This window comes from Pongo pygmaeus, chromosome 20, assembly GCF_028885625.2.
Source record: "Pongo pygmaeus isolate AG05252 chromosome 20, NHGRI_mPonPyg2-v2.0_pri, whole genome shotgun sequence".
Taxonomy (NCBI): domain Eukaryota; kingdom Metazoa; phylum Chordata; class Mammalia; order Primates; family Hominidae; genus Pongo; species Pongo pygmaeus.
The window spans coordinates 17,603,584-17,628,779 of record NC_072393.2 but is presented as its reverse complement, the minus strand read 5'-3'; the positions used below and the strand labels follow the sequence as shown (position 1 = coordinate 17,628,779).

Sequence of the window (25,196 nt, the reverse complement as noted above, 5' to 3'; positions counted from 1 at the left end):
TGGCTCACACCTGTAATCCCAGCACTTTGGGAGGCCGAGCCAGGCGGATCACGAGGTCAGGAGATCGAGACCATCCTGGCTAACATAGTGAAACCTCGTCTCTACTAAAAATACAAAAAATTAGCCGGGCGTGGTGGTGGGTGCCTGTAGTCCCAGCTACTTGGGAGGCTGAGGCAGGAGAATGGCATGAACCCGGGAGGCGGAGCTTGCAGTGAGCCGAGATCGTGCCACTGCACTCCAGCCTGGGCGACAGAGCAAGACTCCGTCTCAAAAAAAAAAAAAAAGTTCTGTTTTAGTACAACGGGGTGTGCTCATTAAAGCACATTCAAAAAGACACAACTGCTGGGGCCACTGCCATCTGTATAGTTGCTCTTTTTTTTTTTTTTTTGAGATGGAGTCTCGCTTTGTTGCCCAGGCTGGAGTGCAGTGGCGTGATCTCAGCTCACTGCAACCTCCACCTCCTGGGTTCAAGCAATTATCCTGCCTCAGCCTCCTGAGTAGCTGCGATTACAGGTGCCTGCCACCACACCTGGCTAGTTTATATATATTTTTTATTTTTTAAAATTTTCTTTTTGAGACGGAGTCTCACTCTATTGCCCAGCTGGAGTGCAGTGGTGCGATCTCAGCTCAATGTAGCCTCCACCTCCCAGTAGCTGGCATTATAGGCACATGCCACCAGGCCCGGCTAATTTTTGTATTTTTTCTTTCTTTTTTTTTTTTTTTTTTGAGATGGAGTTTCGCTTTTGTTGCCCAGGCTAGAGTGCAATGGCGTGATCTCGGCTCACTGCAACCTCCGCCTCCCGGATTCAAGTGATTCTCCTGCCTCAGCCTCCCAAGTAGCTGGGATTACAGGCATGTGCCACCACGCCCCGCTAATTTTGTATTTTTAGTAGAGACAGGATTTCTCCATGTTGGTCAGGCTGGTCTTGAACTCCCGACCTCAGGTGATCTGCCCGTCTCGGTCTCCCAAAGTGCTGGATTACAGGCATGAGCCACCTCGCCCAGCCTAATTTTTGTATTTTTAATAGAGATGGGGTTTCACCATGTTGGCCAGCCTGGTCTCAAACTCCTGGCTTCAAGTGATCCACCCACCTCGCCCTCCCAAAGTGCTGGGATTATGGGGGTGAGCCATCACGCCTGGCCTAATTTTTAAATTTTTTGTAGAGACAAAAATTTAATTTTTATATTTAAATAAAAATTTGAATTTGGAAATTTAAATTTGAAAATTTAAATTTTTATATTTAAATACAAATTTAAAATCTCAAATTTTTTGTAGGGTCTTGCTATGTTGCCCGGGCTGGTCTCGAACTCTTGGCCTCAAGTGATCCTCTTGCCTTGGCCTCCCAAAGAAGCTGGGATTACAGGTGTGAACTGCTGAACCGCTGCACTCGGCTCTGGAGTTTTCTTACACATTTATTTACGCAGAGATGGATGGAGCTGTCGCAGGGTCCCGGGTAGGGCTGCCCTGAGCATGCCTCCAGGACAGGGTGGGCACTCACGTGGTGATCTTGAGGACGTCCTTCATGCTGATCAGCGGGTCCGAGTTGTCGGGGCAGCGCAGGAGGCAGGGTGCGAAGATAATGGCAAGCGCCCCGGGCGACATGCGGTTGACATCCTCGAGCAGGGCCACCCTGCACAGCCACTGGCAGTTAGAGGATGGCTACGGCCGAGGGAGGGAGGTCCCAGGGAGCCCCGAGACTGAACTTCTGAGCTCTGGGGTGGCTGTTGGGAAAGCAGCACCACAGCCCAGCACCGGGAGATGCTTCTGCAGCACAGAGAGGTACCTCAAGGGACCCGGGCGGCCCAACAGCCTGGCCCCCTCCCAGAACCCCCAACAGCAGTCTGCATCCTGGTCTGAAACCACCACAGAACGCCAGCTCGGGTCCTCCTGGGAAATGTTGCCTCGGGGGTTCCTAATGCGACCCTAACCCCACAGAGGGCAGGTGGGGAGGCACTTGCTTGACGAGGTGGAAGATGAGTCTCTCCAGGGAGTTGTGGTTGGCTTCTGGAAGGTGCTCCAGGACGGCATAGATGGCAGCCAGCTGCTCCTGCTTCTCCGGCAGCTCTGCAGGCAGTGGGGTTTGAGGGCGTCAGCTCCCAAGGGTCCCCAAGGTGCCTGTTGTCCCCACCAACATGACCTGAGATGCACGGGTGCCATCCACCCTGTGGTGCCATCCACCCTGTGGTGCCCTCCACCCTGTGGTGCCCTCCACCCTGTGGTGCCATCCACCCTGTGGTGCCCAGGCAAGAATGGATGGCTACAGAGGTGTCCTGGCCCCACCCCAAACTGGGGACCCGGTTTGGCTGGGCCAACTGCTTTGGGCCTCAGTTTCTCAGTTTGTGAACCAGGTGGTCCTGCCTCCTGGGCTGGTCACAGCGAGCGCTGTATCCTGGCTGTGGCCGCCTGCTACCACCTACACCGCCATGGGGCTCACCGACGGCTCGGAGGAAGTCACCATACTGTGCGAAGGTCATGAGGGGCTCGGGCAGCTCCCGCAGCCACTGCTTCAGCACCCCTGTGATGGCGTGGATGGGGAAGTTCTCCAGCTTGACTGCTGTGGGGTCTGTGGGGTGGGTGGGGTGGGACTGGTGAGCGGCGCACTGGCAGGACGGCTGCGCCTGGGGCCTGGCACCGCGCCCACCTGCCCGCAGCGCCCACCTGTCTGCAGCGCCTGCCGGAGCTCCCGAGTGCGGTTGGCAGCGCCCGACTTGCGGTAGAGGCCCTCGGTGTACAGGCCGTGCATCTCCACGTGTTCCAGGAGCTTCTCCAGCACGATGGGCACTGAGGCCTTGTCGCTGGTCAGGCTGTCCACGCACACGCCGAAGTGGCCTGGCTCAGCGCCTGGCTCGCCCTACAGTGCCAGGGTCGGGGGGTCAGGTCTGGGCCTGGCTGTCTTCCTCTCCAGCTGTCTCTGGGGGCCTCTCCCTCCTGGTCCCGCACAAGGCCCTCAGGGCTTCCTCTGCTGTTCTGTCCCTCCCTGTCTCCTTCTGCATGGTTGTTGGGGGTGTGGGGCTGCAGAGGTCAAGGCCAGCATGGCAGCCACTGGGCAGGGGCTTCCTTTGTAGGCCACCCAAGGCACGGGTGGTCCTTCGTGGGGAGAGAGCTATAACCTGGCCCCCACAGCCACCTCACAGAAGTAGACCCTGACTCTTGCTGCACCCCCAGCACCCAGGACCCCAAACTTATGCACAGAGTTGGGGGGTCTCCCTCTGCATGGCTCAGGACTCTCTCAGGAGCAAGGATGAGCAGGGCTGGGGGAGCTGAGACACACACACAGGCCTGGGCCCTGCCTGGGGGCCTCAAGGGGTTTGGACAGAACCAGGGACCATGGTGTGTTCTGCAGAACCAGAGGTCACAGCCGCCCCCTGCTGGCTGCTCAATGCTTCGCTTGGCCCTCACATCAAGCACCACCTCCCGGTACACCTGGCCCTGAGTGGAGTGTCATTCTACAAAGTTCCAGGCCTTGTACACTCACCTTCCTCCCGTAGATGTAGGAGCAGTGGCTCTGAATCTTGTGCACGCACTTCTTGTGGCAGGTCATCTTGCACACTAGGAGGTCCACAGGGTGGGAGTCACAGAGGGTGCTGGGGACGCCAGATTCCTGCAGCCACCCACCCAGCTGGCCGGGGGCCACCAACTGCTTTCTTCTTTTCTTTTTTTGAGACGGAGTCTCACTCTTGTTCTCAGGCTAGAGTGCAATGGTGTGATCTCGGCTCACTGCAACCTCCGCCTCCCGGGTTCAAGTGATTCCTCCTGCCTTAGCCTCCCGAGTAGCTAGGATTACAGGCAAGCGCCACCACGCCTGGCTAATTTTGTATTTTTAGTAGTGACAGGGTTTCTCCATGTTGGTCAGGCTGGTCTCGAACTACCGACCTCAGATGATCTGCCCACCTCAGCCTCCCAAAGTGTTGGGATTACAGGCATGAGCCACCGCACCCGGCCTGGATTGCCTTCTTTTTGGTTTCATTTTTTTCTTTTTGAGACAAGGTCTCACTCTGTCATCCAGGCTAGAGTGCAGTGGCACTATCATAGCTCACTGGAGCCTTGACCTCCCAGGCCCAGGTGATCCTCCCAAGTAGCTGGGACTACAGGCATGCACCACCGTGCCTGGCTAATTTCTGTATTTTTTTTGTATAGATGGGGTCTTGCCATGTTGCCCAGGTTGATTTAGAACTCCTGAGTTCAAGCGACTCTCCCGCCCCAGCCTGCCAAAGTGCTCAGATTACAGGTGTGAGCCACTGTGCCTGGCCTGCTGACTTCTAAACCCACACTGCAGGCACCTGTGCCCTGACTCCCGAGAGAGGAGGCCGTGTGGACAAACTTCATAGCTCCAAGGTGGCCATTCGTGGCCTCAGACCCAGCCTGGCTAGCAGAACCATGAGCAGGTGTTTGTGGGGACCTGTGACATCCTTGCCCCAAGTCCCCAAGGCCACCTACTGGCAGAACTAAAGGTCTAAAGGTCCTGCCAGGAGGTGGTCTTGGGGACTTGGGACGAGGATGTCATGGGGCAAAGATAATGCTTTTCCTTCTTCCAACCACACTGAATCCCAGGCCACCCACCTGAAGCCTTGGAGAGGGTACACTGGTTATGCTAAAGAAAGTGTCTGGCACCCGGCAAGGATGGAATCGGGTGAGGGGACGGGCCTGGGTCCTGCATCCTTATCTCAGGACCATGACAACTGACTGTTGGACAGATGTGGGGTGGTGGGGCTGCTTTCTGGGCTGAAAAGACCCTGGCCTGACTGGTTCTGGCAGAAAAACACATGTGGGAGAGGCCCTCTTGACCCTGCTGGGCCTCTGGAGGCTGCCTGGGCTTGGGTACTGGCTTGGCCACATCAAAGCTGTGTGACCATGGATCGGCTGGGTCATTCCTGGGCCCTGTCTCTTAGGGTCCCCTGGGGCTGAGTCTGGCCTACAGGGAAGGGACCGTGAGGAGCCTGGGGAAGGAGGGGCCGATGGTTCAGGCAGTGGAGCAGCATGTACAGAGACAGAGAGGCAGGGCCCACGAGGAGAGGACGCTGCAGATGTGGGTGGGCGCTGGCTACTGGGGGCCTTGGGGCCAGCTGAGAATTGGGCTCTGCCCCTCGGGTGATGGTGGACGGTTTGAGGGGGTAGGATATGGCTGGGACAATGGTCCAGAAAGATCTGACCTGGTGGCTGGGCTGGGGTGAAGACTTTTTTTTTTGAGATGGAGTCTTGCTCTGTTGCCCAGGCTAGAGTGCAGTGGCACGATCTCGACTCACTGCAACCTTCGCCTCCCAGGTTCAAGTGATTCTCCTGCCTCAGCCTCCCGAGTAGCTGGGATTACAGGTGCCCACTACTGTGCCCAGATAATTTTTGTATTTTTAGTAGAGATGAGGTTTCACCATCTTGGCTAGGCTGGTCTCAAACTCCTGACCTCGTTATCCACCTGCCTCGGCCTCCCAAAGTGCTGGGATTACAGGTGTGAGCCACCCTGCCTGGCCCTGAAGACCTCTTGAGCAGTGAGGGGTGGTGGGGGATGTGGAGGGTTTTGGGGCCTGGTGGGGGAGCCACTCACCGCTGCAGAGCAGGGCCTTGTCCATGAGCCAGATATAGGAGAGGCACTGCTCACACGACTGTGGGATGCTAACCTGGTAGCTGGCGAACACGTGCCCGTTGTGCTCCTGGACCTGTGAGGCCAGAGGAGGGCGCTGGGTGGGGAAAGGGGAAGGCAGCCCTCCCCAGCCACTGGTGGATGACGGCCCACGGGATCTCAGCGGTGGGTCTGCTTATTCAAGACTACGGCTCCGTATATGCTGGGGGAAAAACACACTCACACGTGTCCATGCACACATACGCGTGCAGACGGGCCCATGCGCACATTGACACTGACACACACGTGCATGCTCCTGCCAATGTTCGCCTGCTCGGACTCTCATCTACGTGCAGCCTACTCACAGCGCGCTCCTGCTTCCGCTTCTTCTTCTGAGCTTTGCTCTGCTGTGAGGAACACAAGGAGGAGGTTGGCGGGGGCCCCCCTGGGAAGAGCCCCAACCCACCCCTGGCACCCCATAACTCAGGCGTGTGGGTACCCTGAACCCTCCCTCACCTGGAGTGGCATCATTATCCCTAACGCCCCCCATTCAGACACCCCAGACCCAGAAGTGAGGCTCTGTTGGGGAAGGTGCAGGGCTCCCCACCAGGAGGTAGGTGTGGCACAAATGGGCATGGCATGGCATGGGTGAGTGTGGCATGTCAGGTGGGTGTGGCATAAGTGATCATGGCGAGGCACAGGTAAGCATGGTGGAAGTGGATCAAGTCATGGCACGGTGGGCGTGGTATGGGCAGGGCATGGGTGGGTGTGGCATAAGCATGGTGAGGCATGGGTAGGCATGGCATAAGGATGGCGAGGCATGGGTGGGTGTGGCATGTCAGGTGGGCTTGGTGTAAGTGATCATGGCAAGGCATGGTAGGCGTGGCATGTCACAGGTGGGCGTGGCGTGCTGGGCTGCTCACCTTCACTGGCTCGAAGTCGTTCTTGGTGTAGCCACGGGTGAACTCATCTAGCAGTGACTGGAAGAGGTTGAGGACCAGGTTGGTGTCCTTCTGGCCACGCTCAGTGGCCAGGTTGCTGACGACGATCTGGTAGTTCTCCATCAGATCCTTGTAGCCCACGTGGATCTTCCCGTTCTGTGGGAATGCTAGGCATCACCCTGCAGGCCTGGGAATGACGGGTCTGAGCAGGGTATGGGAAAGGCTGAAGGCCGGGCCGCCACATACCGGGACGGAGTACATCGTTTTGATGTTGCTCCTGAACTTCTCCGTGGCTTCGATAAACAAGCTCTCGATGGGCGTCTTCTGGGAACGGAGGTCATTTATCTGGAAGGGGAGAGGAGCTGACCCTGCGTGCGCCAGGCCTGGGGACCTGCGTACCCAAGGAGGTGCCCAAGGGATCACTTCTGTCCTCTCTTAAGTCATCCCCTAGGCTCTTGGGATAAAATCCAGTCCCTCTGGCCAAGCCTGGTCTCTCATCTTGTCAACCCAGAGTTAAGGCCACTGACATTTAGGGCAGGACTACTCTCCACATTGGGGCCTGCCCTGTGCACCACAGCAGGTTAAGCAGTATCCCTGGCCTCCACCCACCAGATGCCAACAGCGCCCTTCCCCGAGGCTGTGATAACCCCAATGTCCCCAGACATTGCCAGTGTTCCCTGGAGGACAGAATCCCCGCTAGATGAGAGCTACAGGTCAGTTCAGGCCCTTCCTGCTGCCCCACACAGGGGCTCAACACCCAGCCGTACCTTAGGATGGGGATGCCTGGAATGGCCTGGTCATTTCAAGATGCCTCTACTCCTAGCAGGGTTTCCTGATCCTTCTGTGTCCCCATCGGCCCAGATGTAGCAGCTCCCAAATGTAGCTCTATCTGCTGCAGGATTGCCCAACCCCCACCCCCATGGGGTATAACCCTCCTGAGGGCAGCCACAGCTTGTTCGCCTCCACTTCTGTTGCACACAGTGCTTCATCAATCTTTGCTTTGAGACCAAATATGCATTATTTTTTTTTTTTGAGCCAGGGTCTTGCTCTGTCACCCAGGCTGGAGTGCAGTGCTGCGATCATGGCTCGTGGTGCCTCCACCTCTTGGGCTCAAGCAATCTTCCTGCCTCAGCCCCCCAGGAGCTGGGACTACAGGTGTGCACCACCACTCCAGCTAATATTTAAACCTTTTGTAGAGATGGGGTCTCTCTGTTACTCAGGCTGGTTTTGAACTGCTGGGCCCAAGTGATTCTCCTGCCTCAGCCTCCCAGTGCTGGGACGACAAACATGAACCACTGTCCCTGGCCTGAGCCTGGACTTTGTATTCTTGACCTGCTAAACCCTGTGGTGTGTGTTTCAGAAAACACTGCCTGGCTGTGGTGGTTCCCCTGGGGACCAGACCTCATGCCCCTGGCTCTCGCCTAGTGGTCCCACCTTGTTAAGCAGGAACTCGTCCAGGTACTTGAGCTCGTTGGCGTTGGTGATCTGGCGGAACACCGATTCCCGCCACTTCTCCGACACCGTGATCTTCCCAATCTTGACGTTTCGGTTCTTCTTCCCTTTGCCTCCTGGTTCCTTGGTGCGCTTCTCACCTGCGGCGTGGCGGTGCTGCTGTCCGGAGGGGGCTGAGGGGGGACAGGAAGCAGCCGGTGAGGGTGAGTTCAGGGTGAGGATGCAGGGGACCTCCTACAGCACGCCTTTATCCAGGGCCAGAAACCCCTGGCTCTGTGCCTAGGGCTTGGCCCACAGCCAACTCAAGGCCCCATTTGGGGACAGTGAATGTCCCCAGGGGCACTGGTGGCTCTGCTGTCTGTCCCTGAGGCTGCAGGCGACCAACCTTCCAGGCCCTTCTTCATGCTGGTGGCTTCCAGCACCACCTGCCCGGACATTGCATTCTCCAGCTCCTCCGCGCTCTCCAGGCTGTATTTTTTATCCTTGGTTTTATGCAGAAAAAGCCTCTTAAACGTGGATCTGCAGGAGAAAGTACGTGGCTTCTTTTAAGTCTGAAATGAAAATGGACGTGAGGCCCAGCCTCCCTGTGACTGGACACATGGCAAATGCTCTATCATTGCCTGACTTAAAAAAGGATCTGGCCTGGCATGGTGGCTCATGCCTGTAATCCCAGCACTTTGGGAGATCCAGGCGGGTGGATCATCTGAGGTCAGGAGTTCGAGACCAGCCTGGCCAACATGGCAAAACCCTGTCTCTATTACAAATACAAAAAAATAGCAGGACGTGATGGTGGGTTCCTGTAGTCCCAGCTACTTGAAAGGTTGAGGCAGGAGAATTGCTTGAACCCAGGAGGTGGAGGTTGCAGGTTGCAGTGAGCTGAGATCGCGCCATTGCACTCCAGCCTGGGTGACAGAGTGAGACTCTGTCTTGAAAAAAAAAAAAAAAAAAAACCCAACAACAACAACAAGAAGAAGAAGATCTGGCTGGGTATGGTAGCTCACGCCTGTGTAATCTCAGCACTTTGGCAGGCTGAGGTGGGTGGATCAGCTGAGCCCAGGAGTTTGAGACCAGGCTGGGCAACATAGCGAAACCCCTTCTGTACCAAAAATATTAAAAAAAAAAGAAAAAAAGAAAAAAAAAATTAGCCGGGCATGGTGGTGTACACCTGTAGTCCCAGCTACTTGGGAGGCTGAGTCAGGAGAATCGCTTGAACCTGAGAGGTGGAGGCTGCAGTGAGCCGAGATTGCGTCATTGCACTCCAGACTGCCAGACTGGGCAACAGAGTGAGATTCCGTCTCAAAAAAAAAAAAAAAAAAAAAGGATCATCTTATAAAGAGCAATAGCCCTTTCTTTGTACTGGCAGGGGAGTTACGTGAAGAAAGAAGGATACCAAACAGAAGCCACAGGGGGACTCCATTTTCTTTTCTTTTTTGTTCCAGTTGGGGTGTGACTCTGTCACACAGTCTGGACTGCAGTGGTGTGATCATAGCTCACTACAGCCTCAAACTCCTGGCCTCACAAGCACGATCCTCCCACCTCAGCCTCCTGAGTTGTTGGGATTATAGGTACAAGCCATGTGCCTAGCTCATTATCTTTTTAAGTTAAAAAAAGTTTTTTTAGAGACAAGAGTCTCATTCTGTTGCCCAGGCTGGAGTGCAGTGGTATGATCACAGTTCACTGCAGCCTTGAACTCTTGGCCTCAAGGGATCCTCCTGTTTCAGCCTCCTGAGTAGCTGGGACTACAGGCATGTACCGCCCTGCCTGGCTAATGTTTCAAATTTTTTTGTAGAGACAAGCTTTTGCCACGCTGCCCAGGCTGGTCTTGAACTCCTGGCTTCAAGTGATCATCCCACCTTGGCCTCCCAAAGTGTCGGGATTACAGGTGTGACCCACTGCATCCATTCAGCCACGTGTCCTTTTAAGGGACAGAGAACAGAAGACACAGACACTGAGGGGAAGGCCAAGTGCCGATAGAGACAGAGATTAGAGTGATGTAGCCACAAGGCAAGGAACACCTGGAGCCCCCAAAAGCCAGAAGAGGCAGGAAGGATCCTGCCCTAGAGGCTTTTTTTTTTGAGACGGAGTCTCCGTCACTCAGGCTGGAGTGCAGTGGCATGATCTCAGCTCACTGCAACCTCCACCTCCCGAGTTCAAGCGATTCTCCTGCCTTAGCCTCCCGAGTGGCTGGGTTTATAGGTGCGCGCCATCAAGCCCAACTAATTTTTGTATTTTTAGTAGAGATGGGGTTTCACAATGTTGGCCTGGTTGGTCTCCAACTCCTGACCTCAAGTGATCCACCCATCTCGGCCTCCCAAAGTGCTGGGATTATAGGCGTGAGCCACCGTGCCGGGCTGGCCTCCTCATTCAGTTTCTACTGAGCAAATGCCTTTGTGAACGTGCTTTGTAAATGTGATTGGTTTAGGAGGCCACACTGCTGCGAGGCCCTGGCAGGGACCCCGGGCATCCTGTGGTGGCCTGAGTTTCCCCCAAGCCCAATACTTACTTAGAGTCGACCTGAGAGCCCGGGGACAGCCCTGCGTCTGGGAGGGAGGATGCGTCGCCAGACTTCTTCTTCTGGACAGCTGGCTTCTTCACACTTCGCTCTGTGTCCGTGGTTTCTGCTGCAGGCTGCAAGACGGTGCAGGGAGGGGCTGCTAAGGAAAGGCTGGCAGGCCTGTGCTAGATGGGGAAGCCCCTGCAGGCGTTTACACTCCATCCACCGACCTCACTTCCTGCTTTTTTTTTTTTTTTTTTTTTTGAGATGGAGTCTCACTCTAGTTGCCCAGGCTGGAGTGCAGTGGCCTGGTCTCGGCTCACTACAACCTCTACCCCGCCACCAGGTTCAAGTGATTCTCTTGCCTCAGCCTCCTGAGTAGCGGGGGTTACAGGCATGCGCCACCACGCCTGGCTGATTTTTGTATTTTTAGTAGAGACGGGGTTTCGCCATGTTGTTGTTACCTGAGCCTTGACCGGGGACGGGAGGAGCTTGGAGACATCGCTCGTGGAGAAGGAGGTGCGCCTCTCCCTGCGAGATCACAGAAACATGGCTTTTACTGACTAGAGTGAGTCAGTGGCATTCTCGTCTTAGTGGTTCTTGGGTTCTCACTTGGGCAGTTCTGCCCCCGCCAGGGGACACTTGGCAATGTCTAGAGACAGTTTTGGTTGTCACCACTGGGGTAGGGGGAATGGAGTGGGTGGGTACTTCTGGCCTCTGGTGAGTGGAGGGCAGGGATGCTACTCAATACCCTACAGAGAATGGTCTCCACCCCAGAGAGTGAGCCAGCCCCAGATGTTGAGTGTGGAGGGTAGGAAACCCTGCCTTAGCCCAAGAGACCCTGCCTGCCTGCCTGCCTGCCTGCCTGTCTGCCTGTCTGTCTGTCTATCTGTCCATCCATCCTTCTACTCATTGACTCATTGTCTGTATCTTCAACCCATCCATCCTCTTTATCTGTCTTCCATCCATCTCTTCATCTGTCATCTCTACCTATCTTTTTTTGCTTTTTTAGACGGAGTTTTGCTCTTGTTGCCCAGGCTGGAGTGCAATGGTGTGATCTCGGCTCACTGCAACCTCCGCCTCCCAGGTTCAAGTGATTCTCCTCCCTCAGCCTCCCAAGTAGCTGGGATTAGAGGCATGCACCAACACGTCCGGCTAATTTTTGGTATTTTTAGTAGAGACAGGGTTTTGCCACGTTGGCCAGGCTGGTCTCAAACTCCTGACCTCAGGTGATCCACCCACCTCGGCCTCTCAAAGTGTTGTGATTATAGGTGTGAGCCCCTGCACCTGGCTCTACCTATCTTCTACCCATCCATCCCTCCATCATCTCTATCTTCCTCCCATCCATAATCTCTACCTATCATCTATCCATCCCTCCATCCATCAACTCTATGTTCCTTCCATCTCTCCATTTCTGTCTTCCAGCCATGCACCCATCCTTCTGTCTGTCCATCCATCCATCCATCCACCCACCCACCCATCATCTCTACCTATTTTCTGTCCCTCCATTCATTGTCTCTATTTACCTATCTTCCTTCCATCCATCTATCATCGGCATCTATCTTCCTTCCATCCATAATCTCTACCTTTTTTTTTTTTTTTTTTTTTTGAGACAGAGTCTCATCTCTGTCATCCAGGCTGGAGTGCAGTGGCTTGATCTCGGCTCACTGCAACCTCCGCCTCCCAGGTTCAAGCGATTCTCCTGTCTCAGCCTCCCCAGTAGCTGGGATTACAGGCACGCACCACCAGGCCCAGCTAATTTTTGTATTTTTAGTAGAGACAGGGTTTCACCATGTTGGCCAGGCTGGTCTTGAACTCCTCTCAAACTCTTGGCCTCCCAAAGTGCTGGGATTACAGGCATGAGCCATCGCGCCCAGCCTAATTTCTACCCATCTTCTATCCATCCATCTCCCCATCATCTGTATCATCCATCCATCCGTGCCTCTATCCATCATTACTACCTGTCTTCTATCTATACATCCCTTCATCCATCATGTGTATCTTCCATCCATCCATCATCTGTATCTGTCTTCCATCCATCACCTCTATCCATTTTCTACCCATCCATCCCTCCATCATCTCTATCTTCCTTCTGTCCATCCCTCCATCATCTCTATCTTCCATCCATCCATCCATCCACCCACCCACACATCCTTCCCTCTCTCTCTCCTTCCCTCCCTCCATCCGTCATCTATCTATAATACTCCTGGCATGTGGTAAGTGGAGACCAGGGATGCTGCTCAACAACCTATGATACACAGGACAGCCCTCACCACAGAGAATGATCTGGCCCCCAATACAAGCAGTGGGAGGCTGAGCAGGCCTGCTGCAGGGAAGGCCTGTCTCCTCCCTGATTTCTTTCCTTTGGTCCTGCAGGCCCTCTAGAAGAGGGAGCTGGAGATTCCAAGTCACCGACACTTGGCTTACTAAGGCTCAGGCAGAGCAAGCCCCTGCTCCTTTAACCCTGAGGAGTGCAGTTAGTCCTGTTCACCAATTAGAAACCAAGGCCCAAGATTTCTGGGCAGCAGGGACCTTGACCTGAGGAGCCACCTCTCTCAAGGCCGGGGCCTTTCTGTGTGAGCACAGCTCCTTCTGGGGACCCCTCAAAGCTCTGGGTCCCAGCCTGGGCCCTGGCTGGCTGCCTTGTCTTCACTTGGTCTTTGGCATGTCCTGCTCGTCATCCTCCCTCAGGGCTCCTGCACACCCACTGGGCATGATCACACATGTGTTTCCAGGATGTGTGGCACTGCCCCTGGCCTCACCCACCTGGCCTGGACCCTGGTGCTCAGACAAAAGAGGGTGTGGGGCTTACTCTGTGGGCGTGAGGGCGGCCCCTGTGGCCCGGTGTCTGTCGCTGAGGTCCAGGGACTGGCTGAGCATGGCACTAGGGCTGGCGGTGGCCACCAGCTTCTTGCCCCGCCACAGCTCCACGGCGCTGGCCAGCCGCTCGGCATCCAGGTACCGCTGGATCTGTGTGGAGCCTCCAGGGCTGTCGGGCTTTTCCTGAACCCTTGGGCTGCCACATGGTTTGCTCTTGTCCTCGGGGGTCTCAGGGGCGCTGCCAGGGGCCGGTGGGCTGACGCTGCTGTCCAAGGCCAGGCTGGTCGGCCGCTCCAACTGGCCAGGCCTGGGGCTCCCACTGGGCAGTGTCTTCTCGGTTTCTTCAGAGACCTTGCCAACTGCCATGGCCTGGGGTTGCCCTGTGGGCTGCTTTTGAGATGTGTTCTCAGCCTCCGTCTCTATGACTAGAAGGGTTTCATCTTCTCTGCTCTCCTTTTTGTCTTCCAGGAGACTCACCCCTTGCTCCTGGGTGACCCTTCTGGAAGGTTCTCTGAGGGCACTCTCCTCCTTGCAGGACTGGATGTGTTTGTTCTGGTACTTGACGTGCTCCAGCCCTCTTTGCCGACGCGACTCACGCTTCTCCCGGCTGCTGGGGACTTTCTCGTGACTTTCAGCCGCCACGGTTTTCTGGGGCGGGAGAGTCTTCTCTGGGCTTGGGGCCTCCTTCTCAGGTGAGGAGTGCTCTAGGGGGGACCTGTCACTTGGCTGCACCTCAGGCTCCGATGCCGGGTGCTCGCCATCCTCCGCCGGCTCCAGCCCCTGCTCAGCTACCTGCTGCCCGCCGGCCACCTGACTCGGCCCGCCCTCCTCAGCGCCTGCTCTTGCGGCTTCCAGGGCTTCCCTCTCCTTCTCTTCTGCCTTCTGCTTCTCTGAGATCATCTGGCTGAAGCTGGAGTGAGGAAAAAGCAGACAGCTGGTTCAGAAACAAACACTCCCTCCACCTCCCACTGAGTTCTGATGGGACCCCCAGCCTGCGGGCTGCAGACGGGGCTTCGCCTGTGCCCAGTGGCCCTGAGAGATACTTCTGGAAAGCAGGAATCTCCTCGATCAGGAAAGGAGGCTGAGGGTGGTGCCCCCTCGATGTCACAGATAACCCCTGCCCTGCGTCTGCCTGGCTGCCTTGTTAGGGGAGAGGACCCTTGTTGGGGCTGTGGTGGGCGAGTTCTGTTAAGAAGCCTCAAACTCCTTTGGGGTCCACTGTGGGCTTTCCCTTGGGTCTTTTTCTAGGAGGCTTTTTGTTTTGTTTTTATTTTTATTTATTTTATTTTATTTTTGAGACAGAGCCTCGCTCTGTTGTCCAGGCTGGAATGCAGTGGCACGATCTTGGCTTGCTGAGACCTCTGCCTCCCGGGTTCAAGTGATTCTTGTGTCTCAGCCTCCCTAGTAACTGAGATTATAGACATGCACCACCAAGCCCGGCAAATTTTTGTATTTTTAGTAGAGATGGGGTTTTGCCATGTTGGCCAGGCTGGTCTCGAACTCCTGGCCTCATGCGATCTGCCTGCCTTGGCCTCCCAAAGTGCTGGCCTTACAGGTGTGAGCCACTATGCCCAGCCTGTTTTGTTTTTAGAGACAGTGTCTGGCTCTGTCACTCAGGCAGGAGTGCAGTGGCGTAATCATAGCTCACTGCAGCCTCGACATCCCAGGCCCAGGTGATCCTCCCACCTCAGCTTCCTGAATAGCTGGGACTACAGGTGTGTACCACCACACCTGGCTAAGTCTTTAATTTTGTGTAGAGATGGCATCTTGCTATATTGGCCAGGATGGTCTCAAACTCCTGTGCTCAAGCGATCCTCCTACCTAGGCCTCCCAAAGTGTTGGGATTATAGGCATGAGCCATTGCACCTGGCCTAAGAGGCTTTTGCATGTGTGGGTAGGGCCTGCTCCGGGAGCTGGGACCTGACTTGTGGCAGAGCTGGGTCTGTGTGGGCAGGGGAGAGGTGCACAGGGTGCCTGGGTCGGGGAGGGGCTAGGCTCAGAGCTGTGGGTGCTGGGACGGGAGCTGCTGATATCCTCCTGGGGGCTTCTCTGTGTCTGGTGGATGCCCCAGCTCCATGTGAGTGTTGGGCTGGTCCAGGCAGCCCCTCCAACCCTGAATCCAGGTGTTCCCTGACCGATCCAGATACAGGGGAGTCCCTGGGCAGAGAATGGGTGCAGCCAATGGCAAAGCAAGGCTTTGTCCCTGAGTGCTGCCTGCCAGCCTTGGAGCACCTCTCTGCAGCCCATGAGTGCCCAGGCGTCTGGTTTCCCACCAACCTTTCCCTGTGTCCAGAATGACATCCCCTTAGTGCCACAGGCCAGATGGTATATCATGGGCAGCAATTTGGTGAGTGACCCTTTTGGCTTCTGGAATATTCCGAGGAGCGTGGCCCGGCTCTGCTCACCTCTTGCGCTGCAGGTGCCCCCGGCACAGGCTCTGCAGGCGGATGATGCTCTGTTTCTGGCGCTGGTAGAGCTTCCGCTGCCAGTAGCCCCTCCATGTGGCCTGGAGGTACACGGCGGCCTGCGTCCTCTCCAGCGCCCTCCGGACCCGGTAGGATCGCCAGCAGGCCTGGATGGTGACGGCAGCCCGCTTCATCTGCAGGAAGTGCCGACGCTCCAGCACCATCCGGAACCAGCTCTGCAGCAGCAGGATTTTCCGCACCACCTCCCGGTGCAGAGTCTCTTGCAGGGCTTGCCGCTCCGTCTCCTTCAGGAAGACCTGGTGGGCACGGGGTCGGGTAGGGTCAGCCGCGCTGCCCCGACACCATCTCTGTGCCTGGGAGGTCTGCGTAGCCCACTCTGGTGTGCTGACCAACCAGGGCTTTATTTATTTATTTATTTATTTATTATTTTTTTGAGATGGAGTCTCACTCTGTTGCCCAGGCTGGAGTGCAGTGGCATGATCTCAGCTCACTGCAACCTCCGCCTACCGGGTTCAAGTGATTCTCCTGCCTCAGCCTCCCGAGTAGCTGGGACTACAGGTGCCCATCACCAGGCCTGGCTAATTTTTGTATTTTTAGTAGAGACAGGGTTTCACCATGTTGGCCAGGCTGGTCTCGAACTCCCAACCTCAAGTGATCCACCCTCCTTGGCCTCCCAAAATGCTGGGATTACAGGCCTGAGCCACTGCACCTGGCTGTGGCTTTTTTTTGAGATGGAGTCTCACCAGGCTGGAGTGCAGTGGCCCGATCTCAGCTCACTGCAACCTCCGCCTCCCGGGTTCAAGCGATTCTTCTGCCTCAGCCTCCCGAGTAGCTGGGACTACAGGTGTGTGCCTGTAATAAAACCCTGTCTCTAGTAAAAATACAAAAATTAGTCAGGTGTGGTGGCGGGCACCTGTAATCCCAGCTGCTTGGAGGCTGAGGCAGGAGAACCAGTTGAACCTGGGAAGTGGAGGTTGCAGTGAGCTGAGATCACACCACCTGTCTGGGCGACAGAGCGAGACTCTGTCTCAAAAATAAAAACAAAAAAGAAAAAGAAATGAGATCTCGCTCGGTCACCCAGGCTGAAGTGCAGTGGTGCAATCATGGCTCACTGCAGTCTCAAACTCCTGCCTTAGCCTGCCAAGCAGTTGAGACCACAGGTGCATGCCACCACGCTTGGCTAATTTTTAAATATTGTATAGAGATGGGGTCCCGCTATGTTTCCCAGGCTGGTCTCAAACTCCTGGGCTCAAGGGATCCTCCCACCTCAGCCTTTCAAGTAGCTGGGACTCTGGGTGCATGCCACCTCGCTTGGCTGGAAGGGAATTTTTTACACCAGGTGAGGCCTTCAGGGGGACTAACCTTGGCACTTGTTAAACAAGGGTGTGAGTAATGCTCTCACAGCAAGAGGCAAACACATGCCCAGAGATGGGAGACAACCTCTGAAAGGGAGGACAAGTGCAGGCCACCTCCTGCCTGATACTGTAAAGGGGAATGACCATCTCCTAAATCCTGCCAGTTAGCACGATCGTCCCTTTCCTACCTGTGAGGCAGCAATAAACAGGTGACGTGGAGGGAGTCGCTGAGCCCCGCTGAAGAACAGCAGGTGGGGGCTCAGCCAGGGCGGCCCCTATCCCTTAGGTGCAGTGCTCTGCTGGGTCCTGAGAAATGCATTTCCTAGACAGAACCCTGTATGTTTCAGAGAGTGGCCCTGGGGGCCTGGGGAGACACGGTGTGCGGCGGAAGGCAGGGTGTGGGTTTGCAGTGCCCCGAGGGGCAGGAGCGCTGACCTTGGTCTTCCCGATCTGGTAGTTCCTCTTGTCTATCTTCATTTTCTCCAGGAGGGTGGAGATGACCTCCCTGCAGGGCTGGGCATCCTTGGGCAGGAGGACCTGGAACTGCTCGGTGAAATCCTAGGTTATTTGGGTGGAGAAAGGAGCATCTAGGTGAGTGTTCCGGCCAGCAATGAGGAGATGGGGATCTGGTGACCCTGGTTAAGGTGAAGTTGGGTTTGACGGGAATGGTAATGACAAATCTAAAATTTCAGGCTTTCAGAAACAGTCTGGGCCGGGCGTGGTGGCTCACGCCTGTAATCCCAGCACTTTGGGAGGCCGAGGCGGGTGGATCACCTGAGGTCAGGAGTTCGAGACCAGCTTGGCCAACATGGTGAAACCCCCATCTCTACTTAGCCGGGCATGGTGGCAGACATCTGTAGTCCCAGCTACTTGGGAGGCTGAGGCAGGATAATCACTTGAACCTGGGAGGCAGAGGTTGCAGTGAGCCAAGACTGCGCCATTGCAATCCAGCCTGGGTGACAGAGAGAGACTCCGTCTTAAGAGAAAAAAAAAAGAAATGGTCTGATTTTTTTTTTTTTTTTTTTGAGACAGGGTCTCACTTTGTTACCCAGGCTGGAGTGCAGTGGTGTGATCTCAGCTCACTGCAGCCTTGACCTCCTGGGCTCAAGCGATTCTCCTGCCTCAGTCTCCCTGGAAGCTGGGACTACGGCACATAGTCCTGTAGCTACCATGCCCGGCTAATTAAAAAAAATTTTTTGTAGGGACAGGGTTTTGCCATGTTGCCAAAGCTGGTCTTGAACTCCTGAGCTCAACCAATGAGACCAGCCTGGCCAACATGGCAAAACCCCGTCTCTACCAAAATTAGCCAGGAATGGTGGCAGGCACCTGTAACCCCATGTACTGGAGAGGCTGAGGAAGGAGAATCACTTGAACCCAGGAGGTGGAGGTTGGAGTGAGCCGAGATCACGCCACTGTACTCCAGCCTGGGCGACAGAGCAAGGCTCTGCACCCCCCCCCCCAAAAAAAATAAAGAAAGAAATGGGTTCTCAGCTGGGTGCAGTGGTAGATGGGTCACGTGACCCAAAGTGTTATGATTGCAGGCGTGAGCCACCATGCCAGGTAAACAGTCTGTAATCTTTTTTTTTTTTTGAGACGGAGTCTCACTTTGCCGCCCAGGCTGGATTGCAGTGGCACAATCTCGGCTCACTGCAAGCTCCTCCTCCTGGGTTCACACCATTCTCCTGCCTCAGCCTCCCGAGTAGCTGGGACTACAGGCACCCGCCACCTCACCCGGCTAATTTTTATTTTTTTTAGTAGAGACAGGGTTTCACCATGGTAGCCAGGATGGTTTCGATCTCCTGACCTCGTGATCCGCCTGCCTTGGCCTCCCAAAGTGCTGGGATTACAGGCATGAGCCACCGCACCCGACCAACAGTCTGTAATCTTAAGAAAGACCACTGCAGATACAAGGTCCTAGATCTTTTAGATGGTCAAGGTGGCTGGGAACCACAGCCACCCTTGCAACGGGGCTTACAGTCTAGGACTTGTGGGGGAGTTAGTTAGATTGTAGCTGGAGGAACATGGTTTTTTTTTTTTTTTTTTTTTTTTTTTGAGACAGAGTCTCGCTCTGTTGCCCAGGCTGGAGTGCAGTGGTACAAACATGGCTCACTGCACCTTCAACCTCCCAGACTCAAGCAATCCTCCTGCCTCAGTCCCACAAGTAGCTGGAAGTATATTGCATGCCAGCACGCCTGGCTTTTGTATTTTTGTGTGGAGACGGGGTTTTACCATGTTGCCTGGACTGATTTTAAGCTCCTGAGCTCAAGCAATCTGCCTGCCTTGCCCTCCCAAAGTGCTAATTACAGGCATGAGCCACCACACTGGGCCTCTAGTTTTTTTTTTTTTTTGAGACAGGGTCTTGCTCTGCCATCCAGGCTGGAGTGCAGTGGCTCAGTCGTAACTCACTGTAGCCTCAAACTACTTGGGTTCAAGTGATCTTCTCACCTCAGCCTCCTGAGTAGCTGGGACCAGAGGTGCACACCACCTTGTCTGGCTAATTTTTTTTTTTGAGGCGGAGTTTTGCTCTTGTTGGCCAGGCTGCAGTGCAATGGCGTGATCTCGGCTTATTGCAACCTCCATCTCCCGGGTTCAAGCGATTCTCCTGCCTCAGCCTCCCAAGTAGCTGAGATTACAGGTGTGCCCCACCATGCCTGGCTAATTTTTTTTTTTTTTGTATTTTTAGTAGAGACGCGGTTTCACCATGTTGGTCGGGCTGGTAACGAACTCCTGATCTCAAGTGATCCACCTGCCTTGGCCTCCCAAAATGCTGGAATTACAGGCATGAGCCACTGTGCCCAGCTGATTTTTAAATTTTTTGCAGAGACGGGGTCTCACTATGTTGTCCAGGCTGGTCTCAAACTCCTAGGCTCAAGTGATCCTCCTGCCTTGGCCTCCCAAAGTGTTGGGATTATAGGCGTGTGCCACTACACCTGCCCGGAACATTTCTTTTTAGTAAATTATTATTTCAAATATTTAAGGGCCAAGCATCGGTAAAACACACCAGCATTTCTGCATTTTTTATAATTTTGCTTTTCTTATCCGCATAGGATTAGAAAGACATTATTTCTATTCAGTGGATGAGAAAAAAGGCACATTACATTCTAGTCCCTGGGGCTATGAAGGGAAAGCGTGAAAAGGAATCAGGTGCTGTCATCTCTGGCTTTGGGCTCAGGGTGACACAGGTGCCAGCTCTTGGCATGAGGCAGTACCAGCTCTTGGCATGAGGCAGGGGTTTCTTTTTTCTTTTTTTCTGAGATGGAGTCTTGCTCTGTTGCCCAGGCTGGAGTGCAGTGGCTCGATCTCGGCTCACTGCAACCTCCGCCTCCTGGATTCAAGGGATCCTCCTGCCTCAGCCTCCTCAGTAGCTAGGAGTACAGGCAGCTGCTGCCACACCCGGCTAATTTTTGTATTTTTAGTAGAGATGGGGTTTCACCATGTTGGTCAGGCTGGTCTTGAACTCTTGACCTCAGGTGATCCACCCACGTCGGCCTCCCAAGGTGCTGGGATTACAGGCGTGAGCCACTCACTGCACCTGGCCAACCTGCTGGGTTTACACTCCAGCAAGGAGCTCTCTTTGGAAGAGGGTGATTGCCTTTGCCATGAAACAGGTGTGTCCAGGTACGTGTGCTTGTGGCCTACCTGGAACGTGTACTTGGCGCTGTATCCTGACCTCCGGATGCGCACGGTCTCCAGCATGCCGGTGTAGCGCAGCTGCTGCAGGACCAGCTCGTCGTCAAAGCACAGCTCTTTCTGAAATGGGAATGCGAGAGATCAGGCAGGTGGCCTTGACCTGACAGGATGCCCAAGTCTGTCGGCGGCTCAGGCCTGGGAACTGTGAGATGAGGGCACTTTCCCATGCGACCACTGCCTCTTGGGATCCCAAACACAGACATGGTCAGGGTGCACATGTGGGTGCTGGCTAGCCGACCTGGGAGTGTTCTACGGCACGGCAGCCAGGAGCACCTGGACAAGGGGTCCGTCCTTGCTCCAGACACTCTTTCTGGAATGAGGCCAAGATGGGAGGATCAGTTGAGGCCAGGAGTTCGAGACCAGCCTGGGCAACATAGTGAGACCCCATCTCTAGTCATTTAAATTTATTAAAAAAAAAAAAAAAGAAAAAAGAAAAAAAAAAGAACCCAAATGCAAATCTGTTCTGGGCTTGTTCTCCATGGCAGGCACCGGGGTAAGTGCTGGGAATTCGGTGGAGAGGAGAGCTTGGTCTGGGGGCAGGAGCCACACACAGGTGATGGGGGCGGACAAAGCCCAGTGTTCTGGGCCTGTTCTCTGCCAGGCACTGGGGTAAGTGCTGGGGATTCGGTGGAGAGGAGAGCTTGGTCTGGGGGCAGGAGCCACACACAGGTGATGGGGCGGACAAAGCCCAGCACCCCATGGGAGGTGTCCCAGGAGAGAGGAGATGCTGGGCTGTGTCCTGAGGAGGGAACAGGCAGAGAACAGCTGGGTGGAGGCCCAGAGGAGAAGGAAGAAGCCAAGGGGCTGATGGGGACACAGGGAGATGCTTCCTGCCAGGGGAGAGAAGAGGCTGGAAATGCGGCTGCCTCAGTGGGCTTTAAGCCTGGAGCTCAGGGGTCTGGACTTCACTCTGGTGGGCAGTAAGGGATAAGGCAAGGTGTTGCTATAAAGACAAACGGTGCTGGGCGTGGTGGCTTATGCTTGTAATCCCAGCACTTTGGGAGGCTGAGATGGGTGGATCACTTGAAGTCAGGAGTTCAAGACCAGCCTGGCCAACATGGTGAAACCCCGTCTCTACTAAAAATACAAAAATTAGCTGGGCGTGGTGGGCACCTGTAATCCCAGCTATTTGGGAGGGTAAGCCAGGAGGATGGCTTGAACCTGGGAGGTCGAGGCTGCAGTGAGCCGAGATCACACCACTGTACTCCAGCCTGGGTGACAGACAGAGGGAGATTCTGTCTCAAAAACAAACAAACAAACAAAAACAAACAAAAAAAGGCAAACGGGAAAGAATGGGGAGGGTTGTCATGACTGGGGGTGGATGTGGAGGCCAGGGATGCTGCCACCTTCCAGTGCACAAAATGGGTCTTATCACAGAGAATCATCTGCTGGCACAGCCCACGAGCAGAGAAGGTGCACTATGGAGCATCTCCCCAGGTACAGTTGGTGGGAGGTTCCTGCCTGGCTGTGTGCTCACATTTGTCGGGGAGCCCACACCCCTGCTCAGTCCCTGGCAAAGTCCCCGAGCTGTCCTCCCAGGGACGGAGTAGACCTCTGGGGTAAAGGAAGCCTGTGCCAGTGCTGAGCCTGGAGCCCCCACTGGTGGTCCCATGGGGGCTCCAAGGGTCTCTCTAGAAACTTGTAATGTGAGCAGCAGGCTGTGTGTGCCTCTGAGACTCTGCTATGTAATCTCAGCCCCTGCCTTCCAGTACACTCCTTGCACCGGCTACTCTTTGGGATGTATCTGAAGAGCACCCCTGACCTGTCGCTCCCTAATCAAACCTTCTCTGGGCCTCTCCATGTTCCAGATGATGTCCCTGCTCTTAAATGGCGACTTGGGCCATCCTCACTGCTAATTCTCCATCCCCGGCTGCCTCTGGATGGACTGCTGCACCGTCCCCCATACTGGGTGGAGGCTGGGGCTGGATGCAGGGACACCGACACCCCTAAGAGTCCCGCATGGGCCTTCTCCTCCCAAACACCTTAGAGAAACTCACCTTTTCAGCATTGGAACGGATGCAGCGGATAAAGAAGGGCTCCGCCTTCCCCAGCGCCTCCAAGAGCTTGTTAAGGGATGTCTGTTAAGGGAAACAGAAAGCATTTGGGTTAAATCAGGGACCCTGGCAGCTGCTGTTCTGTGGGAGGAGACCTGGGACGCTCTAGCATCAGTGTGGGGTGGATGGGGTCTGCACAGATGTGGGTCCCTGGTGGTGGGACACAAGAGGTTCCAGCTGGACGTTCTGACCCAAGCCTGCGCTATCCCTGGAAACCCTCGAGGGAGCTATGTGGTCCCCATGGTCCCAGGGCCACCAGTGCTTGTTTTTGCCTCAGGTGGAAGGCTGGGGAGGACCAGAAAAACGCTTTCTGGAGATTTGAAACACGTATCAGCCTCAGAAGGGACCATGGATGTAGTGTTTTTTTTTTTTTGAGACGCAGGCTTGCTCTTGTTGCCCAAGCTGGAGTGCAATGGCGTGATCTTGGCTCACTACAACCTCTGCCTCCCAGGTTCAACCAATTCTCCTGCCTCAGCCTCCCAAGGAGCTGAGATTACAGGTGCCCACCATGCCCAGCTAATTTTTGTATTTTTTTTTTTTTTGAGATGGAGTCTGGCTCTGTCGCCCAGGCTGGAGTGCAGTGGCGCCATCTCGGCTCACTGCAAGCTCCGCCTCTTGGGTTCACGCCATTCTCCTGTCTCAGCCTCCCGAGTAACTGGAACTACAGGTGCCCGCCACTACGCCCGGCTAATTTTTGTATTTTTAGTAGAGATGGGGTTTCACCGTGTTAGTGAGGATGGTCTCGATCTCCTGACCTCGTGATCCGCCTGCCTCGGCCTCCCAAAGTGCTGGGATTACAGGCTTGAGCCACCACGCCCGGCCAATTTTTGTATTTTTAGTAGAGACGGGCTATGCTCGGTGTCGGGTGAAGCTACACAAGCGTGAGGCTGAGCTGACCGCCACCTCCCGCCTCTTCTGCTCCACCTACCTGGAACTGGGCGCTGATGCTTGGTGGCTTTTTCTTCTTGTGCAGGTGCAGTAGGGACTTGGTGGTGCGGTCGTGCAGGGTCATGCTGATGATGAGTTTCAGGGACTTGGAGTCCAGTAGGTTCTAGGACAGACACATGGGGTCCGGCCTGCCCTCCCACAGCCCACATGGGCACGGGGAGGCATCACAGGCGTCCCCGCAGCGAGTGCCCAGGCAGCAGCTCTTAGGTTTGGTCTCAGGACCACACTATTGATGCGGGCCCAGTGGAATGAGGTGGGTTTGCACCTTGCACACAGCGCTGGTTCCGGGAGGGCTGATGACAGCCTCTTTCACAGCCTGAGTGGCTGCCCCATTTCCTCTTCCTCTGGGTTGGAGAGGAAGCCAGTGCTACTGAACCTAGCCGTCCCTCTCCTCTGCATAGCTCCTACAGTTTACATTACTTGAGTCAAAAAGGGCCAGGTCCTTTCTGTGCCATCCGCATGAGCTCATCGGACAGGACACCGTCATGTGTCAGCCAGTTCTATCAGCTGACAAGAGGAATTAGCCCTCTCCCACCTGCTAACTAGACTGCAAGGCTATTCTTACTCTTCTTGCAAATTTCCTAAATTGCTGCACTTGTATGTGGAAACAAGACAGAGCGCTTGGGAGGTTCTTTGGTTCTTTGTCCCGTCTGGAAGCGGCCCAGTAGCCAGGGACTGAAGATGGGGGTGTTAAACGGAAGGGTCCCATTATGTTGGGGCAGGATGAGCTCTGTGATGCTATGAACGCACTAGAGTTCCCCGTGGGACCAGGCTGAGGCCAGACTTCAGCTGCGCTTACGCCCCTGGCTTCCTCCCTCACCCCTTCTCTCTGTCTTCTCACGTAAGCCCCCCTCCATAAGCCGCTGTGTGTGCAAATACCCCATCTCAGACCCTGCTTCTGGGAAACCCATAAAGAGACAGCTCCAAATCATCTCAACATGAGAAGATTTTTTTTTCTTGGAGGGAGGGGGAGATAGTGGGAAGGAGGAGGAAATGAAGCTGCAGAAGTGAAAGCTCTCAAGACGGGCAGAGAAGCAAGATATCTTGGAATGTGTCGCGCGGGGTGTGTTTTTTTTTTTACCTTTGGAATGATCTGCTTTTGTTTGATACCTTTACTTTTCCTGTCAAAATATTAAAAATGGTTTTGTGAACAAAAGGAACACAGTGTCAGGATTTGGGTTAGTTCAGCAAGCCACGCCTGGCGGGTTAGACTGAGAGACAGAGAGAGAGGGGAGAGAGTGAGAAGGCGCAAGTGCAACAACGCCGCCGCCACCTCTCCACGCTACACACCGTGGCGTGCCTTAGCCACTGTCTGTGGACACCAGTTTCCCTGGGATGGCAGCAGCCGGACTCTGCTGGTGGCTGCCCCAAAGCTGAGAAAAGCATTTAGTCTTGGGGCCATTCAGATGTCTGAGAAGTAGGAGGGGCTGGCTAGGAATCTACAGGGTGGGATGTGCATCC

General features: G+C 54.9%; 1 protein-coding gene across 13 annotated transcripts in view; it reads right to left on the bottom strand.

Annotated features, from left to right (window-relative positions):
• MYO9B (myosin IXB) overlaps window positions 1–25,196 on the bottom strand; it is a 136,442-nt gene that overhangs the window by 4,467 nt on the left and 106,779 nt on the right. For 9 of the 13 annotated variants that reach the window (XM_054465920.2, XM_054465923.2, XM_063658761.1 and 6 more), the window contains 20 exons: window positions 24,817–24,856; window positions 23,716–23,838; window positions 22,731–22,811; window positions 20,683–20,793; window positions 17,479–17,601; window positions 15,668–15,984; window positions 13,255–14,172; window positions 10,907–10,973; window positions 10,452–10,576; window positions 8,334–8,467; window positions 7,931–8,121; window positions 6,743–6,841; window positions 6,479–6,652; window positions 5,921–5,962; window positions 5,541–5,652; window positions 3,477–3,550; window positions 2,660–2,852; window positions 2,436–2,564; window positions 1,960–2,065; window positions 1,500–1,631 (listed from right to left, as the gene is read on the bottom strand). In XM_054465920.2, the coding sequence (XP_054321895.2) occupies window positions 1,500–1,631; window positions 1,960–2,065; window positions 2,436–2,564; window positions 2,660–2,852; window positions 3,477–3,550; window positions 5,541–5,652; window positions 5,921–5,962; window positions 6,479–6,652; window positions 6,743–6,841; window positions 7,931–8,121; window positions 8,334–8,467; window positions 10,452–10,576; window positions 10,907–10,973; window positions 13,255–14,172; window positions 15,668–15,984; window positions 17,479–17,601; window positions 20,683–20,793; window positions 22,731–22,811; window positions 23,716–23,838; window positions 24,817–24,856 (3,291 nt within the window). Of the gene's footprint in view, window positions 1–1,499; window positions 1,632–1,955; window positions 2,066–2,435; window positions 2,565–2,659; window positions 2,853–3,476; window positions 3,551–5,540; window positions 5,653–5,920; window positions 5,963–6,478; window positions 6,653–6,742; window positions 6,842–7,930; window positions 8,122–8,333; window positions 8,468–10,451; window positions 10,577–10,906; window positions 10,974–13,254; window positions 14,173–15,667; window positions 15,985–17,478; window positions 17,602–20,682; window positions 20,794–22,730; window positions 22,812–23,715; window positions 23,839–24,816; window positions 24,857–25,196 lie in introns of all 13 variants that reach the window. The other 4 variants (XR_010125048.1, XM_063658762.1, XR_010125049.1 and 1 more) reach the window with 3 other exon arrangements.